This window comes from Chrysoperla carnea, chromosome 3, assembly GCF_905475395.1.
Source record: "Chrysoperla carnea chromosome 3, inChrCarn1.1, whole genome shotgun sequence".
Lineage (NCBI taxonomy): Eukaryota > Metazoa > Arthropoda > Insecta > Neuroptera > Chrysopidae > Chrysoperla > Chrysoperla carnea.
In genome coordinates this window covers 80467888-80484800 of record NC_058339.1, presented here as the reverse complement: position 1 = coordinate 80484800, position 16913 = coordinate 80467888, and the positions used below count along the sequence as shown (strand labels likewise).

General features: G+C 31.5%; 3 protein-coding genes across 3 annotated transcripts; 2 read left to right on the top strand and 1 right to left on the bottom strand.

Moving 5' to 3' along the window:
* Positions 1-561: 561 nt before the first annotated feature.
* On the top strand, positions 562-2161 carry LOC123296631 (RCC1-like G exchanging factor-like protein). The gene has a single exon (XM_044878186.1). The coding sequence runs from the start codon at positions 623-625 to the stop codon at positions 1952-1954; it is 1332 nt and encodes a 443-aa protein (XP_044734121.1). The 5' UTR covers positions 562-622; the 3' UTR covers positions 1955-2161.
* Positions 2162-5090: 2929 nt separating this feature from the next.
* LOC123296636 (zinc finger protein 271-like) lies at positions 5091-6011 on the bottom strand. The gene has a single exon (XM_044878191.1). The coding sequence runs from the start codon at positions 5926-5928 to the stop codon at positions 5095-5097; it is 834 nt and encodes a 277-aa protein (XP_044734126.1). The 5' UTR covers positions 5929-6011; the 3' UTR covers positions 5091-5094.
* Positions 6012-8756: 2745 nt separating this feature from the next.
* LOC123296630 (RING finger and SPRY domain-containing protein 1-like) lies at positions 8757-16283 on the top strand. Its single transcript, XM_044878185.1, has 7 exons — positions 8757-9227; positions 11673-12024; positions 12084-12291; positions 13085-13344; positions 14083-14297; positions 15361-15618; positions 16039-16283. The coding sequence occupies exons 1-7, from the start codon at positions 9001-9003 to the stop codon at positions 16124-16126; spliced, it is 1608 nt and encodes a 535-aa protein (XP_044734120.1). The 5' UTR covers positions 8757-9000; the 3' UTR covers positions 16127-16283.
* Positions 16284-16913: the final 630 nt, after the last annotated feature.

Here is a 16913-nt window from a genome sequence, read left to right as displayed (position 1 = left end):
AGTCGTATATAAATATTGATAACCTGGGCCAATTTCTTCAATAGATACTTCAATGAAACTTATCGTTCAATGTACAATCAAACAAATGTTCGTGTCTTTGAATTATTTATATTAATAAGAATCCGAAAGACATTAACACTCAGATAATTTTACGATTAGATGAGTATTTTTCAAAATATCTCCAGAATCGTTTCGAAATAAAAGACATCCCAAGTACTCCCTCGAATCGTTGACTAAACCTAATTTATGTATTTTTTGGTATTGAAATTACCATATATTTCAAGTTTCATAACATTCCAAAATCTCTTAGCCCCCTTAAGAAAATTCCAAAAAATCGGGAACCAATTTTTTTAACCATCCAAATTCCACAAAGGATAATGTAAGCACCCCTTAAAAAAGTTTGTGTTGTGATATAAATTAGTTACGATAGTCGATATTATTCTTTTAAACATCATTGTAGTATGTCCATCTATGAATGATGGAATGAACTGTTTTGTATTTGACAGGTTAAATTACAAAAATTTGAATTGTATAATAATAGTTTTATATTGAAAGCACATTTTTAATATTTTTCAAAACTTTTTCAATTTCGTAAGTAATCAGATATGATAAAATTAATATAATGTTTAGTAATAAATTATGGATGCAACGATTATTTCGTATTAAACCAAATTTAAGTAAAAATGTTCATTCGAAAAGAAAATTTCCATTGAATCCAAATATTGAAGAGGAATTACCAACATTTGAATACACATCCAAAAGTTCTTTACGTAATCGAGTTTATGTATTTGGCAGAGCAGAAACTGGAGCTTTAGGAATTAAAATAAATGGATTAAAAGGATGTCAATACTTAAAAAGCCCAAAACGTTCTACGTTTGCGGAGCTTAATGAAATTGAAGACATTACATGTGGGTATGGTTTCACGGCATTTGCTGTTAACTCAAAAAATGATGAATCAATCTTGTATGGATGTGGAATCAACACAGATTCTCAGATAGGTTTTCACACACTTCGGAATAACAAAGTTTTAGATTACATTTTATTACCTCAACCGATTCCCTTACCTTTAAAATCGCCTAAAAGCGCAAAAGTATTGAGTTTATCGGCAGGACGAGCTCATCTGGTAGTTTTAACTAATGAAGGATTATTCACACTAGGAAATAATGCTTACGGACAGTGTGGTCGACCTATTATAGAAGATGAAAAGTATTCTGGAAACGCTACCATTTATCAAGTGCCACAATTTGATCCGAATGACCTACTAAGTGTACAATGTGGACAGGATCATACTCATATTTTGACAAAAAATGGGGAAGTGTATTCTTGTGGTTGGAGTGCTGACGGCCAAACTGGTTTGGGTCATTTTAACAATCAATCGACATTTTCAGCTGTACATGGAGATATTTCTGGAGAACGTATAATTAAAATTGCGTGTACCGCTGATTGTGTGTTAGTATTAAGTGAAAAGGGTGAAGTTTTTGGATGGGGAAATTCCGAATATGGCCAATTACCCGGCGGCGAAACTCAACAAATTAATTCACCAATTCATGTAAATGAAAAATGGGGTAAAATTGTAGATATCGCATCGGGTGGTTCCTTTTGTATGGCTTTAAATGAAAATGGTGAAGTATTTGTCTGGGGATATGGATTATTAGGGCTTGGACCCGAAGTAATGCAATCAAATATTCCAACTAAAATACCGGGTACGTTATTCGGTTCGAATAGTTTTGATACTGATTGTGTCGTACGAAAAATTAATTGTGGAATAAGTTATATGACCGCGATTAATACAAATGGTGATTTGTATACTTGGGGTCGAAATACAGCGGGTAATTTAGGTTTAGGTCATTTAAATAATCAATATTTTCCACTTAAGGTGGCTGTTGGTGGATATGTTAAAAAAGTTACATGTAGTTTTGACCATACGGTCATTATTTGTGAACCTTTTGCGTAAAATCATAATGCTATCCGTAATTTTTATTTGTTATATTGCAATTAATTTTATTTGTTATATTGTTACACTGACCGGCAAAAAATCAGACAATTTTAAAAAGTAAGATTAACTTTTATTGACTTTTATGCAGCAACGTCCTGCTTTGGAAGATCCCTAGTAAATTATTTTATTATTTTTAGCAAGTAATTACTCTGAGGATCGATCTATTTCATCACAAAAGTAAAATTAAGTTCCTTTTTTTAAATGATTATTTTTGTCTAATTTTTTGTGCTGGCTTTTAGTGTATTAATAAAATTGTGTACCTAAAATAACTCAAATAAAAATTTATCTCTTTGTTTACTTTTGATTTTAGTTTTCTCTCAATTACCAAAACCAACGAAAAGAGTGTTTCAAAACTGTACGGCAGTATTTTAGTTGTATGTTCTCAGCTAGCTTAAAATAAGTAGGTAAAGAAATTGGTAAAAATATGTGTTCAAAAATGTTTTATTACTGAGTTACAGGACTTTTCTTTATAGCTTGATGAGGATAAATTTTACACGATATGTACAAGAAAGGATACAAACAGCCACACCATCTCTTTGCTCCGTAGGTTAAAAAACATGTCGGTTCTGTGTTCTGTAAAAGTGGAAAAATTTGTGTCGTTTCTCACGATTTCTGCTTATCAAGGCAGTCTAAAAATTTTGTTTGTAATACTTTTTTTGTGAACCTAAAAATCCAAGAACTTGTCATGAATGGATAGGATGAATGATAAAAAAATAATTAAATAAAAATCGTCAATAAAATTGTGATAGGTTATTGATACGCATCCTCTGGAGCAGTAAAGTAGCTCAACATGATAAAATGCATACAAAATGGTTCAAAGTTGCAAATAGTTCAGCAAAAATCAAACAAATCCTCAGTTAAATTCATTTACCTTTTTTTTGCGCATTCTGGCGATCCTTCTATAAGTTCCCGGTGGACCGCTTACCACCAACTCGCCCCTGTATCTCGGTAATAATATTATTTTCGCACATACCTTTATATGAACTTTTTGCTTATTTTGAACTAAAAAACACGCACCTATAGGCTAAGATAGTGCCGTGCAATTCCAACATACATTATATACCAACATCCTGTCCTCCGGCTTTCATGGCCAATATACTATGGATAGTAAAGTTTGACAATGTACTTTTCATAAAATCATATTTAATTCAAAATTTATTTTACATTTTAAATATATTACAAAAACAAGCAACAGACATTTTGAATTTTTTGAGATGTCAATAAAATCGAAAAAAATCATAAAAAATTGTTTGTGAATCATATAAATAGAAAATTTATTGTTGGATAGTTTTGTTGATATCTCTTAAAATTTTCTGATTTCCATCCAATTAATGCCTATGATAATTTTCGACTTTGCTGATTTGTAGCAACTATTGCTAAAGGTTTTGGATCCGATACCAGCTCACTCAAAGTGTAGTTTTCTTCATATCATAGAGAACATGCATAAGCGTTTTAAAAGACAACTTTTAAATTAATAAATATTTTCGATCCTATTGAAAGGACCAAAATGAATTATTACATAAGAAACATTTACCAATTTTTATCTTCTACTGACATAGTAATAAGCATTAAAAACAGAGCTTCTTTTTTAGGCTCGCTATTATTAAACGCTCCTGGGCCAAGCAATTATCTATGATAATTCTCGACTTTGCTGATTTGTTCCAACTATTGCTGAAGATTTTGGATCCGATACCAGCTTAAAGTGTAGTTTTCTTCATAACATAGAGAACATGCATAAGCGTTGTAAAAGACAACTTTTAAATTAATAAATATTTTCGATCCTATTCAAAGGACCAAAATTAATTATTAAATTCTTCTTAATTCTTAAATTTGTCATTAAATAAGAAACATTTACATATTTTTATCTTCTACTGGCACAGTACTCAGCATTGAAAGCAGGGCTTTTTAAGGCTCTTTTAAGCTGTTATTAAACGCTCCTGTGACAAGCAATTATGTATGATCATTCACGATTTTGCTGATTTGTTCCAACTATTGCCAAACGGTTTGGTTCCGATGCCAGCTTAAAGTGTAATTTTCTTCATATCATAGAGAACATGCATAAGCGTTGTAAAAGACAACTTTTAAATTAATAAATATTTTCGATCCTATTGAAAGGACCAAAATGAATTATTACATAAGAAACATTTACCAATTTTTATCTTCTACTGACATAGTAATAAGCATTAAAAACAGAGCTTCTTTTTTAGGCTCGCTATTATTAAACGCTCCTGGGCCAAGCAATTATCTATGATAATTCTCGACTTTGCTGATTTGTTCCAACTATTGCTGAAGATTTTGGATCCGATACCAGCTTAAAGTGTAGTTTTCTTCATAACATAGAGAACATGCATAAGCGTTGTAAAAGACAACTTTTAAATTAATAAATATTTTCGATCCTATTCAAAGGACCAAAATTAATTATTAAATTCTTCTTAATTCTTAAATTTGTCATTAAATAAGAAACATTTACATATTTTTATCTTCTACTGGCACAGTACTCAGCATTGAAAGCAGGGCTTTTTAAGGCTCTTTTAAGCTGTTATTAAACGCTCCTGTGACAAGCAATTATGTATGATCATTCACGATTTTGCTGATTTGTTCCAACTATTGCCAAACGGTTTGGTTCCGATGCCAGCTTAAAGTGTAATTTTCTTCATATCATAGAGAACATGCATAAGCGTTGTAAAAGACAACTTTTAAATTAATAAATATTTTCGATCCTATTGAAAGGACCAAAATGAATTATTACATAAGAAACATTTACCAATTTTTATCTTCTACTGACATAGTAATAAGCATTGAAAACAGAGCTTCTTTTTTAGGCTCGCTTAAGCTGTTAATTAAAGGCTCCTGGGCCAAGCAATTATCTATGATAATTCTCGACTTTGCTGATTTGTACCAACTATTGCTCAAGGTTTTCGATCCGATATCAGTTCAAACCTTTGTAAAAGACAAATTTTAAATTAATAAATATTTTCGATCCCAGTACAAATCTTTGTAAAAGGCAAATTTTAAATTAATAAATATTTTCGATCCTATTCTTAGGACCAAAATTATTTATTAAAGAAGCAACATTGATGTTTTAATTATTTAAACGATTAATTTGGGTATTGGTCGTCACTAAGAAGACCTTGAAATTGTTCTTCTCCAGTATGATTAAGTTTATGACGAGCTAAAGTGCTTTTACGAGAAAACATTTTATTACAAGTATCACATGGATATGGTTTTTCTCCAGTATGACGTTGTTTATGCCTAGCTAAAGTACCTTGCAACGAAAATGTTTTATCACAAAAATCACACGAATATGGTTTTTCCCCACTATGAATTCGCTTATGTTGAACTAAATGTTGGTGTTGATAGAATTTACTATCACAAACATCACATGAAAATGGTTTTTCACCAGTATGAAATCGTCTATGTAAAACCAAATGACTTTTTGTGACAAATGTTTTATCACAGATATCACAGGAAAATGGTTTTTCTCCAGTATGAAGTCTCTTATGTGTACCTAAATGACTTTGTGAGGTGAATTTTTTATGACAAATAACACATGAATACGGTTTTTCACCAGTATGAGTACGTTTATGTTTAACCAGACTATTTGAGCCGGTAAAAGCTTTGTCGCAGAGATCACATGAATATGGTTTTTCTCCGGTATGAACTAATTGATGTTTAACTAAAACATATCGACTGATAAATTTACTTTTACAAATATCACATGAAAATGGTTTTTCCCCGGTATGAATCCGTTTATGTCCAACTAAACTGCTATTCGTAGTGAAAGTTTTATTACAAACATCACAAGAATGTCGTTTTTCATCGGCATGTATCCGCTTATGTTTAACTAAACCACTGGAACACGTAAATGTTTTATCACAGAAATTACATGAAAAGGGTTTTTCTCCAGTATGACTTCTTCTATGTATAACCATAACATTTCGGCTAGTAAATGTACTGTTACAAATATCACAAGAAAATGGTCTTTCTCCAGAATGTTGTCGTTTATGGGTGATTAAACAACTTTTCGATGTATATGTTTTATCACAAATGTCACATGAAAAACGTTTTTCTCCTGTATGTGTTCGTAAATGAGTAACTAAATGAGGACGTTGAGTAAATTTTTTATCACATACATTACAAGAAAATGGCTTTTCTCCGGTATGAATTCGTTTATGTGCAACTAAAGTTTCTGAACGGGTAAATATTTTATAACAAACATCACAAGTTAAAGGTTTTTCTTTTATAGTAGTTATATTAGGTGAAAATAAATGATTGAATTTTTCTTCGGTATTGAATCCTTCTTGACCATGACTTGACAAACTAGGTTCTTCTAATATTTCTTCAGTAGGTTCTTCCTTAATTATAAATTCCGTATGTAACTGTTCTTCTTCAATTCTTTCTTCTTTGATATACACTGTCTCAGGAAACGTGGACATAGCTGCCATGAAACTTTATGAAACTCAAAAACTTTCGTTATGTAAATTTTTTGTAATAACTAACACAAGTTGATTTAAAGTTATTCGAATTATTCCTTTAAAAATCAGTTAAGTGTATGTCACTTGTATAAAAAGTGCATAAAACAGGGTTCCGTACGATTCGTACTACAAAAATTAGAGGTCTTACAATCATAATTAAAATCTCGACCTCGTATAGATCATACTCAACTCAAAAATGTTCTTTTTCATTATGTTATAAAAAAATCGATTTTTTTTAACTCAATAACGTCATCAAAATCAAAAGCATTTAATTTTGATCTAGCACATTAAAATTATATTCAATTTTGATAAATCAATATAATTCTACAAAATTTGGATCATACTTATCAAATTTGTGGTCAAAATTAACCCTTTAATAGGTTTCAAAAAAGTGAGCTACTGACCCCGATAGTATGCACAAAGGTGGTAGCGAAAAAACGAACATCAAAGATGAAAAGTTTGAACAAATATATTTTCTTTAAATTATTATACCCGGTATATATGAAATATATATCAAGATATATTAAATTTAGTCCCAAGTTTGTAACGCTTATAAATATTGTCGGTCTACCTGGAAACACGATAACTCAAAAACGAAAAATTTGAGTTTTTTTTTATAAAGAGGGCTGAATTAGGGTATTTAAAAAAAGAAAAGAAATATAGGTATTTAAAGATAAAATTTATTTCTTGAAATGAACAGTGTACAATGACAAAAAAATGTACAAAAGTTTGAACATTTCATATGTTTGAAATAATTAAGTTTTAATGAATGAACTTACCTGGCAGTTTATCATCCATAATTTTGCACGATCAATCCTTTCAAATTTATCAAAGCTATTAGCTATAGTAAAAAAATGCTGTCCAAATCTAGGAAATTTATGAAAACGTATATATATATAAATCTCTGTAGAATACGCTTTCCCATCTGTATTGTGTATACCGTGGACGAGAGTATACCGCACACGGTATGTTACATTTCTGTAGAATACGCTTTCCCATCTGTATAATGTATACCGTGGACGAGAGTATACCGCACACGGTATAAGGGCTCGACGGCATAAAGAGTATACCGTGAAAAAGTATACCGTATAGACGGTATACCGTGTAGACGGTATACCGTAGACGGTATACCGTAGACGGTTTACCGTATAGACGGTATACCGTGTAGACGGTATACCGTGTAGACGGTATACCGTATAGACGGTATACCGTATAGACGGTATACCGTATAGACGGTATACCGTATAGACGGTATACCGTATAGACGGTATACCGTATAGGCGGTATACCGTATAGACGGTATATATAGACGGTATACCGGGAATAAAAGGGCAAAAATAATTACCGACGGAATAAAAGGGCAAAAATAATTTCATACCGCGTCTAAATAGACCGTATACGGTATACCGTAGACGGTTTACCGTATAGACGGTATACCGTATAGACGGTATACCGTGTAGACGGTATATATAGACGGTATATATAGACGGTATACCGTATAGACGGTATACCGTGTAGACGGTATACCGTCTATACGGTATACCGTCTATACGGTATACCGTCTATACGGTATACCGTCTATACGGTATACCGTCTACACGGTATACCGTCTATACGGTATACCGGGAATAAAAGGGCAAAAATAATTACCGACGGAATAAAAGGGCAAAAATAATTTCATACCGCGTCTAAATAGACCGTATACGGTATACCGTGGACGGTCTAGACCGTAGACGGTATTGTGCGTGGTATTATATCCACATCGCAATTATTCCGGCAAAAACTCTTGTTCCGAACGTAAAAATATGCATCATTTTTAGAATGTATAGAACTGAAAAACGTAATTTTGAGAAACTTTTTCGATTATCCATGGGGTTCCGAATGGTCAAAGTCGTTTCCATTTCGTAGGAAGTTGTCTGACAACATATATTATCAAATGTAATTGGTTATGTGCAGTCGCCAAGGTTTTGAAAGAATTCTTAGTTCAGTGGTATAATTGAGGGTGTTCTGCAGGTCAAAGAAACTTTTGTTGATTTGTACCGATTAATTCGATTCGATATAAATACAAATCGTGATTATTTTGAAAGTAATAACAAATAGGTGACCATCAGTAATGTCATGAATTGGTCATCATAACCAAAAATTACAAATTGAACACTCACATACCTACATAAATTAAGTTTTTGTTTTTGTTTGTTAAACACAATTAGTTAAAAAAAAAAGTCAAAAATTAATTTGAATGACGACATTACAAATAAGTGTGCATAAAATCGATTGAATTCTACATTAAAATTTTGGATACAATTCTACGTTCCATATGTATCTGATATTTACATTATCCTTACAAAAGTTGTGCCTTCTCGTAAATATTCAATCTATTTTGAAGATAACACCAACATAGTTCTTAAGTCATATAAGATCTTCGTTTATTATGTATCAGTAATGTGTTATTTGTTATTTTTACGTCGTTCTAAGAACAAATTTAAATTATTTGCATAATTTTGTGAGTGTGTGTATGTGTAAGTTGTAATGGGTGCATGTTGTTGTACGGAAAAAGTTGTTGACAGTGATACGTACTGTCCACAAACGCCAACAGTTCGTCATGTTGAACCTATTAATCAAAATATGTCAGCACCAAGGGGGTTGGATTCGATATTCTTTCATGCGCCAACAGTACCACGAACCACACCAGATCCTGCAACTGTTGATAAGTTAGTTTTGGAAACTTTGGGTGTTATTGGATTCCTTGTTGATAAGTATGTTGTTTTTTTTTTTTTAAAGTTTTATACTTACCTCCTACTTAAGTTTTTAAATGTGTTCAAAAAAAATTTTGTTTATACTTATATTAAGTCAATTTTTAGAAATCATACTGTAGTTTCTTTTACATTAGGGAAACTTTTTTTGAGCGTATCCCTGCATAAATCAGAAATTCGAAAATGATCTTTGAAACCCGAGTATCTTTCTATATCCACACGATGTCGAGTTTTTAAATAAAAGTAAATAGCTAAATAAATCAACTCAAAACTTGTTCATAACGTAGTTTTGGCATTGATAGAACACAACTCTCTGATAGAGAGGAAGCTTGAATTTTAACAATTATTTCTGTGACGATTACCCTAACATCATATCGGGTTGTCACAAATTTATGAATTTTGGATTGTATTCTTGCCAAGGCTATATTGACATGTTTAGTGTTAGCGGCCGTGTGAGCCTTGGTAGAACTACCAAGGTGTGAGCAAAATAGTTAATGAGGCGATAAATTGATCACACTGTCGTCGCTTGGATAAGAACGAAGTAACCGACTCCACCCATATTAAAAAATTAAAAGTACCTATATTCGAATGTAGTTAAACAATAAATAAAGATTAAGAATAATGATGTGGATGGCCTCTGTTATAGACATGGTCTGAGAAACGGAGGCTTAACTCCATTATTATTGCGATCGACCTGGAATATCTAGAAATGTCAGGTAATTTCCAAACCCTTGAAAAGTCAGGGAATTTTGGTATTAATAAGTGAAAATGATAAAAAAATATTGAGTTTCTGAAACTGGAATATCTTGGATTGTAGATATAAGGGTTGTTTTGTTCATAAATTGGTATATCTAAAGAACCATTCATAAATTACGTTACACAATCTTTTTGATTTTTGGACCCCCCCCCCCGCCTTTGTTACAGGTGGTCACATTTGTAAATTCGCCTACTCCCTGGTGTGACGTCATATATTTTTCAATTTTTTGTGGATTTTCATTAATTCCATACCTTCAGGGAAACTTGCAAGCTTAATACAAAACGATTGACGTTAGAATCATCAAGATCGGCCCACGCGTTTGGTCTCTAGTGTGCCTAAAAGAAACACACATACATACATATAGACTGATAAACACATTACCACTCCTTTACGTCGCGCATTCGTGTAAAAATAATCTAAACTCTGTTTAAAAGCAGTAGATTATTTAAGAAGAAAAAATAAACAAGTCAAAAACCATTAAACAATCATTAATTGTATCAGAATACGAGGCAAAAAGGATGTTTGTATTTTTGCTATCATCGAAAATTCAAGGAATTTCAAATGATTAATTCGATCGCCACTCTAATGTGGAAATGAATTCATTGCATAATATAATATTAAGAATGAGTCATTATTAATTTTTAATTTTAAAAACAATTTCTAATCAATTTATTTTATCAAAACAATAACATTATACAAATGCGATAATTTTATTTCATTTCTCTTTCGTTTAAAATAATTTCTATACTAATACTTCATCAATTACTTCATATTTTATTGTTTTTCTGCCTTAATACTTCATCAATTTTAATAAAAGTGGTTTCATTTCCAAGATAATTTTCACCACTATATAAAATTGTCAATATATATATATATATACTCGAAAAATAAGTTTAAAAAAATCTTACAGTTAAGGCAACCGTTAAGGAAAAAACGGATTGAAAACTTTTACCTAAAAACTGTTTTTTCGTATGCGTTCTGTGGAACCTAGACACTCTCCGAAAAATTTTTCCAATAAAAGTGTTTGTTTTTCTATAAAGACCATTTCTGTTCAAACTGTAGTTTCTTATATGGTTTTATAGGGTATTTTTGCTATCAATTACTGTCTAAACTATTCGGTTTACATAAAATGCTTGCGTTTTTATAAAGAACTACTTTCTAATTTAAAGTGTTGGTCTAATGTTATCAGTTATGAATTAGAGAGAGATTTTAGTTGAACTGGAAAACTTAGATTGAATTCATCCATATAAGATGTGTTCCTTTGAAATTAACATTTTTCATTTGAAGCATGTTTCTCGATTAAACTTATTTTTCGAGTTTCAAGCAAATGCCAAGTTAAAAAAGGAAGGAAGACACCCTGTATAATCAGATGGTTCAAATCCTAGCTAAATGTGTCATCAGCTCTTGGAATAATACTAAAATTATAGACCCTTTGCGAAGAGAAGACCGTGTGCCTACTTGGGGGTATATCGAGTACATACTGTCTACTTGGTGGTACGCAAATTTCCCACGGGTTATTTAGTTATTTTCTTTCTTTCTATTTGAATATTGTAAATAAATGAATGTCAATTTTAAACTTGCCTTTTTATTTTTTTCTGACCCCCTCAAGACCTAATACAAAAAGTTTTCTGACCATTCATTTAATTACTGTTTCAATAATCAATTAATAATCTTACTTTTTAATTTTGTAGTGAACAAGAACCACCCCCATCTATGCATAAAATCCATACAATTGCCGATAACGAAGAAGGATGGATACAAGTAGTCACATCCATGGTCAATGTAATACCGATGTGGGATCCATTAGGACCGTCAGTGATCACATTATTGTTAGATGATTGCCCGTTACCATCTAGAGACTCTGTATTAAAAGTAGCAAAATTATTTGATTTATCGACAGAGAGTGCAATACGTGGTAAAAGTAATCCACGGAAACAACGAAATATTTGTGTTGTTCTTGGATGTATTGCTGAAAAATTAGCTGGACCTAGTAGTATTGCGATTTTATCCGAAGGAACATTAGATTATTTAATTACAAATTTGGTAAGTAATTTGGTTTTTAAAAATTTGTCAGAAGTATTTTTATATAAATTTTTGTCTAGAATGAAGAAATGGATCCACATGTTATTCTTTTTTCAATGATATCATTGGAAAAATTTGCGCAAACAAGTGAAAATAAAGCAGCTATTAAAAGACGTTTAGAACAAGAACTAACAAATCCTCTAATATTGCTTGAGAAATGGCGAGATGTAACTGATTTTGTTAAACGGCAAGTTGGTTTCTGTGCTCAATGGTGCCTTGATAATCTCTGTAAGTAAATTAACAGTAAGAAAATTATATTCCGATTTAAAAGCGTACAAAGAACTTATCTCCTTGGCATCTTAACTTCCAGAAGCGATCAAAGTGTCCTCGTAACGATATTTTGACTCAGACAAATTTGTTTTGGTAATCTCTGGATATTGCTTAACTTCGAAATCTTTATCGGAGAAGTTTTCTACTTGTAGTAGACGCTCAATGGAAGATAACTTCACACAAGTATCTTTTTACAATTCTTTTAGCTCAAAGCAACCTAGTCTATTATGCAAGGGCGTCGCCTGACGAAGAGGGGGGCCTGTTGCTTCATGGAGAATGAGAAAAGTATGAATTGTAGGTATAAGTAAAAGTATAGGATATAAAACGCGAAAATTTATTTTAATTTTAAAATTAGACCTATTTTACCATTAATTTACCTGAGAAAATGTTTCAAACAAAAGTTGTTTATTTTTTTTATAAAGAACATTTTTTACATTTAAATTTGTATTCTATGTCTAACGGTTTACAAGATGGGTCCTACGAACTCGACCTCACCTTTTACGTCCTGAGTACGCTGTAAATATTTCAGCTTGATATCTTTTTTCGTTTTTGAGTTTCGTGTTGACAGACAATCGGAAATGGATTAATAAAGAGATTTTATGAACACCAATACCAAAATTTTGTTCGTAGCATCAGTATTTTTAAGCGTTACAAACTTGGGACTAAACTTAGTATACCTTGATATATATTACATATATACATGGCAAAAAAAGAAAGTAAAACCTCATATATCTTAATGTTTTTTTTACAGTTTTAACAGAAGGACGTCAGTACTCATACGAATTAGTAGATATGGCATGCATAAATGCAATGTTAAATACAGCAGATGTTAGTGAATATTTAAAAATATCACCAGATGGCTTAGAGGCACGTTGCGATGCTTATTCATTTGAAAGTGTACGATGTACAGCACAAGCTGATGAAGGTGTTTGGTACTATGAAGCACTAATTGTAACTCCAGGTGTTATGCAAATTGGATGGGCAACAAAAAATAGTAGTTTCTTAAATCATGTACGTATTATTTTAAAAATTACTTTGTTTATTTTGTTTCTATAGAATGCGCCATATTTTATGCCGGTATGTAAACATTGAATAACTTTGACATTTGTTAACCGATTGAGTTGATTAGGCATGTTTTTGAAATATCAATTCAGCACAATTTTAATCATGAATCGCTTCACGCCGAAATAGTGACGCAGTACATTAAAAATAGTCGTTCAGTTGTGTTAACTCAAAGTGCATTTCGTCGAATATATCATGGCAACAGACACCGCCTGATAACGCTATTCGTTCTTTGGTATTAAATTTTGTTGAGATCGGGACAGATCTTCATACCTTTCATCAACGACCAAGGAATCCAAAAGTATTGAGTCGTCACCGCTCTCAGCCTTTTGGCGTTAGTGGAACCACTTTGAATCCTCCAGACTTATTTTAGTGAGGTTATTTGAAAAGCAAAGTGTACGCTAACAAGCCTCAGACTATAGACGATCTCAGATATTGGAAAGGTTAGGGAAAACGCAGCAAAAAGGAGGCATTTTGTTTTGCCCAAAAGAGGCGGCCACTTGATTGATGTTGTGCTTAAAAAAACAGGTCGAAGTTAGCCATATTGAATAAAAATAACTCATATACAGAAATCGGTTGTTTTTTTCATAATTTTCATAACAATGCGCACTCGTTATAGAAATAAGTTAAAAATAAAAAGAATACTTTATTATTTCCTACAGTTTGTAAATTTTCTATGAATTTCAGGAAGGGTATGGTATTGGAGATGACGCTTATTCAATTGCTTATGATGGATGTCGACGTCTTATTTGGCATAATGCAAAATCTGAACCACAAGAATTTCCATGTTGGAAACCAGGCGACATTCTTGGATGTTTGCTTGATTTAAATATGTTTCAAGTCATATTTTATATAAATGGTTCTCCTTTACCTCCATGTACACAAGTTTTTAATAATGCAAAGTAAGTTGTAATCCAGTGCAATGTACGGAATTTTTTCGTTATTGCAAAATTTTTAGTTAAGAGACACTCTATCTAGCGTTCTTAATAAGAACCCACATTTCCGATAATCAATCTGTTTTGCACAACAACATTAACACACAAATTAAATTTGACCACAAATTTGAAAAGTATGACCGAAACTTACTTTGCTTTGGTAGGATTACATACTTTGCTTTGGTCAAAATTAATTTTTTTTATTTTTATGACGTCATAACACACAAATTTTATCTGATCTGAATGAAAATTTTTTTGAAATTCACTAATTATGGGTCAAACTTTTCATTTATGATGTTACTTTCTCGCTAGATTTACCGTTGAGCCAAATGACGAGACCAGGACCCCACATTCTTGAATCCTATTGAGGTTAGGTTAAATTTGACTACAAATTTGAATATTATGATTACATATTTTGGTGGTCAAAATTGGTAATAATTTGAATATGATCGAGCAAAATTAAATTTTTTGGATTTTGATGACGTCATTAAATTAAAAAAAAAAAGATTTGCTTGATATCCCAGCCAAATTTTATCCGACCTGAATGGAATTTGTTTTGAAACCTACCAATTTTGGCTGAGACTTTTCATCTAAAGTGCTTAGTTTTTCCGCTATCATTTACCGATGAGTTAAATGTCGAGATCAGGATCCCACAGTCTTGATACTTAATAAAAGTAGGTAAAAGCACAAATCGCAAAAATTTTTATTGTCTTTAATTTCGAAAAAACACAGATTATAAGGTAATTTTGACTCAAAATTATAAAGTCGGGTTGCAATTTTTTAATTTAACTGAGTAAATCACACAAAAAAAAAATCCCATTTAATCATTTTTAATCTAGATAAAATTTTATATTTAGCTCCAAAAAAATACGATCTCTTGACAATTTGACGTAAATTTTTCGAGATATTGTTCTAATAAAATTTCGTGAATATTGTTATCATCTTATTGTTAGCCTAGCTCCATTTGGTACACTTTCCGTTTCAATGATTGTGTAAAATATGTATACAACCTTCATGTTTAAAATTTTAGGTCTGGATTTTTTGCTGCAGCAAGTTTTATGTCATTTCAACAATGTCGTTTTAATTTTGGGTCCGAACCATTTTTATTTCCACCGCCAACACAATTTAATACATTCAATGAGAATTGTAGTTTAAAGGCTGAAGATAAGAGAGTTGTGCCACGCCATGTTTTCTTAGAACAATTGCGACGATTTAGTGTGAACGAAGATTCATGTACGCTATGCTTTGATCAAAAAGCATCCGTACGGCTATCACCATGTAATCATCGGTACGTATTACATTTTATTACCGAAATATTATCACAACATTGCGACCTCTTTAATTGCGAGAATACTCGAATTAGATTAAAACTCCATTTAGCATCCTTGATTAAACTATGCCTCTAGCTAGAAAATGTAGCGTAAAAACCATGTTGTTATATTATTTGTCCATAAAATTAAAACACCCTATCTGGGCGACTTTAGGTCTATTTACCTCCACACAAAGTAATTTGATCTGAATTTAATAAAATTTGTTTTAATTCGTTCTATTAAATCACAAAAAACAATAATTTAAAATTTTAATTAGTTAATGCTGCACACTGTACATGGACATGTCCATCTTTGGGTAAATTACCCTAGTTATATTTAGTCTGATTTCTACTGTAATACAAATTTGGCGTTAAAATTTTTTTTTTTTTGTTTTGCAGAGGTTTTTGTACAAATTGTACCAATCAATTGACGGAATGTCCAATGTGTCGATCACCAATCAATTTTGTTTTAGTAGATGGTCTTTGACATCAATAATTCTAGTTAACTCTACTTGTTAAAAAAAAAAAAGCTGTTAAAATATACACTAAAAAAAAATTAACAGTTACAAGAATATGTTTTTTTATTTTTTATTTTATTTCTTGGAGAAAAAAAGTAATTTTTCATTTTACATATTTGATCATCATCGGCCTATTTTTTTGAAAACGAAGGAACGCTTAAATTATAATTTTACAGTCGAATGAAACAGATTTTTTTGTTTTCCAAAGCAGAAATGCGATAGTAATGTTTATTTTCGGGAAAAAATGGAGGTGGGTATAATATGGCCAGTTTTTTGCCTATTAAGTTTGTGAAACTGGATGAATTGAGCTTTGCTAAAAATTTGAAAGTGAATCAAAGCGAAACTTTAAAAGAGGTTAATGAATTCTACCTTAAAGTTTAGCAACACATGGGGATTACGAGTGAGTTGTGGCACTGCCGACCAAGCCTCTTTTTAACGTAACGTAACCATGTGAGAATGAAAAGAATATTTTTATTTTTTCGCATGCTTCTTTCGGTAGGAAAAAATGACTGAGAAATGTTTCGATTTTTAATTATTTTCCATTTATAAATAAGTTTCTGAAAGTGTGGATTGTGATCAAAATAATGTCCTAAATGTCCTTGATTAAATTTCAAAATTTAGAAATATCGAAATCATTCAAAAAATAATACCGATTCATTAGACGGCGATATTTTGAATTAATCGTGCGTAATCCACATAAAAATGGCACCAGTTAAGAGAAATTTTAATCGTACAAGCGTTAGTTTTATAGAATTG

Excerpts from the sequence above, each read along its gene's own strand:
- LOC123296631 (XM_044878186.1), top strand. The coding sequence starts at position 623 with ATGTTTAGTAATAAATTATGGATGCAACGATTATTTCGTATTAAACCA.
- LOC123296636 (XM_044878191.1), bottom strand. The coding sequence starts at position 5,928 with ATGGTTATACATAGAAGAAGTCATACTGGAGAAAAACCCTTTTCATGT.
- LOC123296630 (XM_044878185.1), top strand. The coding sequence starts at position 9,001 with ATGGGTGCATGTTGTTGTACGGAAAAAGTTGTTGACAGTGATACGTAC. Across the intron at positions 12,292-13,084 it reads ATGGTGCCTTGATAATCTCT|TTTTAACAGAAGGACGTCAG; the intron begins GTAAGTAAATTA and ends TTTTTTTTACAG. Across the intron at positions 14,298-15,360 it reads CAAGTTTTTAATAATGCAAA|GTCTGGATTTTTTGCTGCAG; the intron begins GTAAGTTGTAAT and ends TTAAAATTTTAG.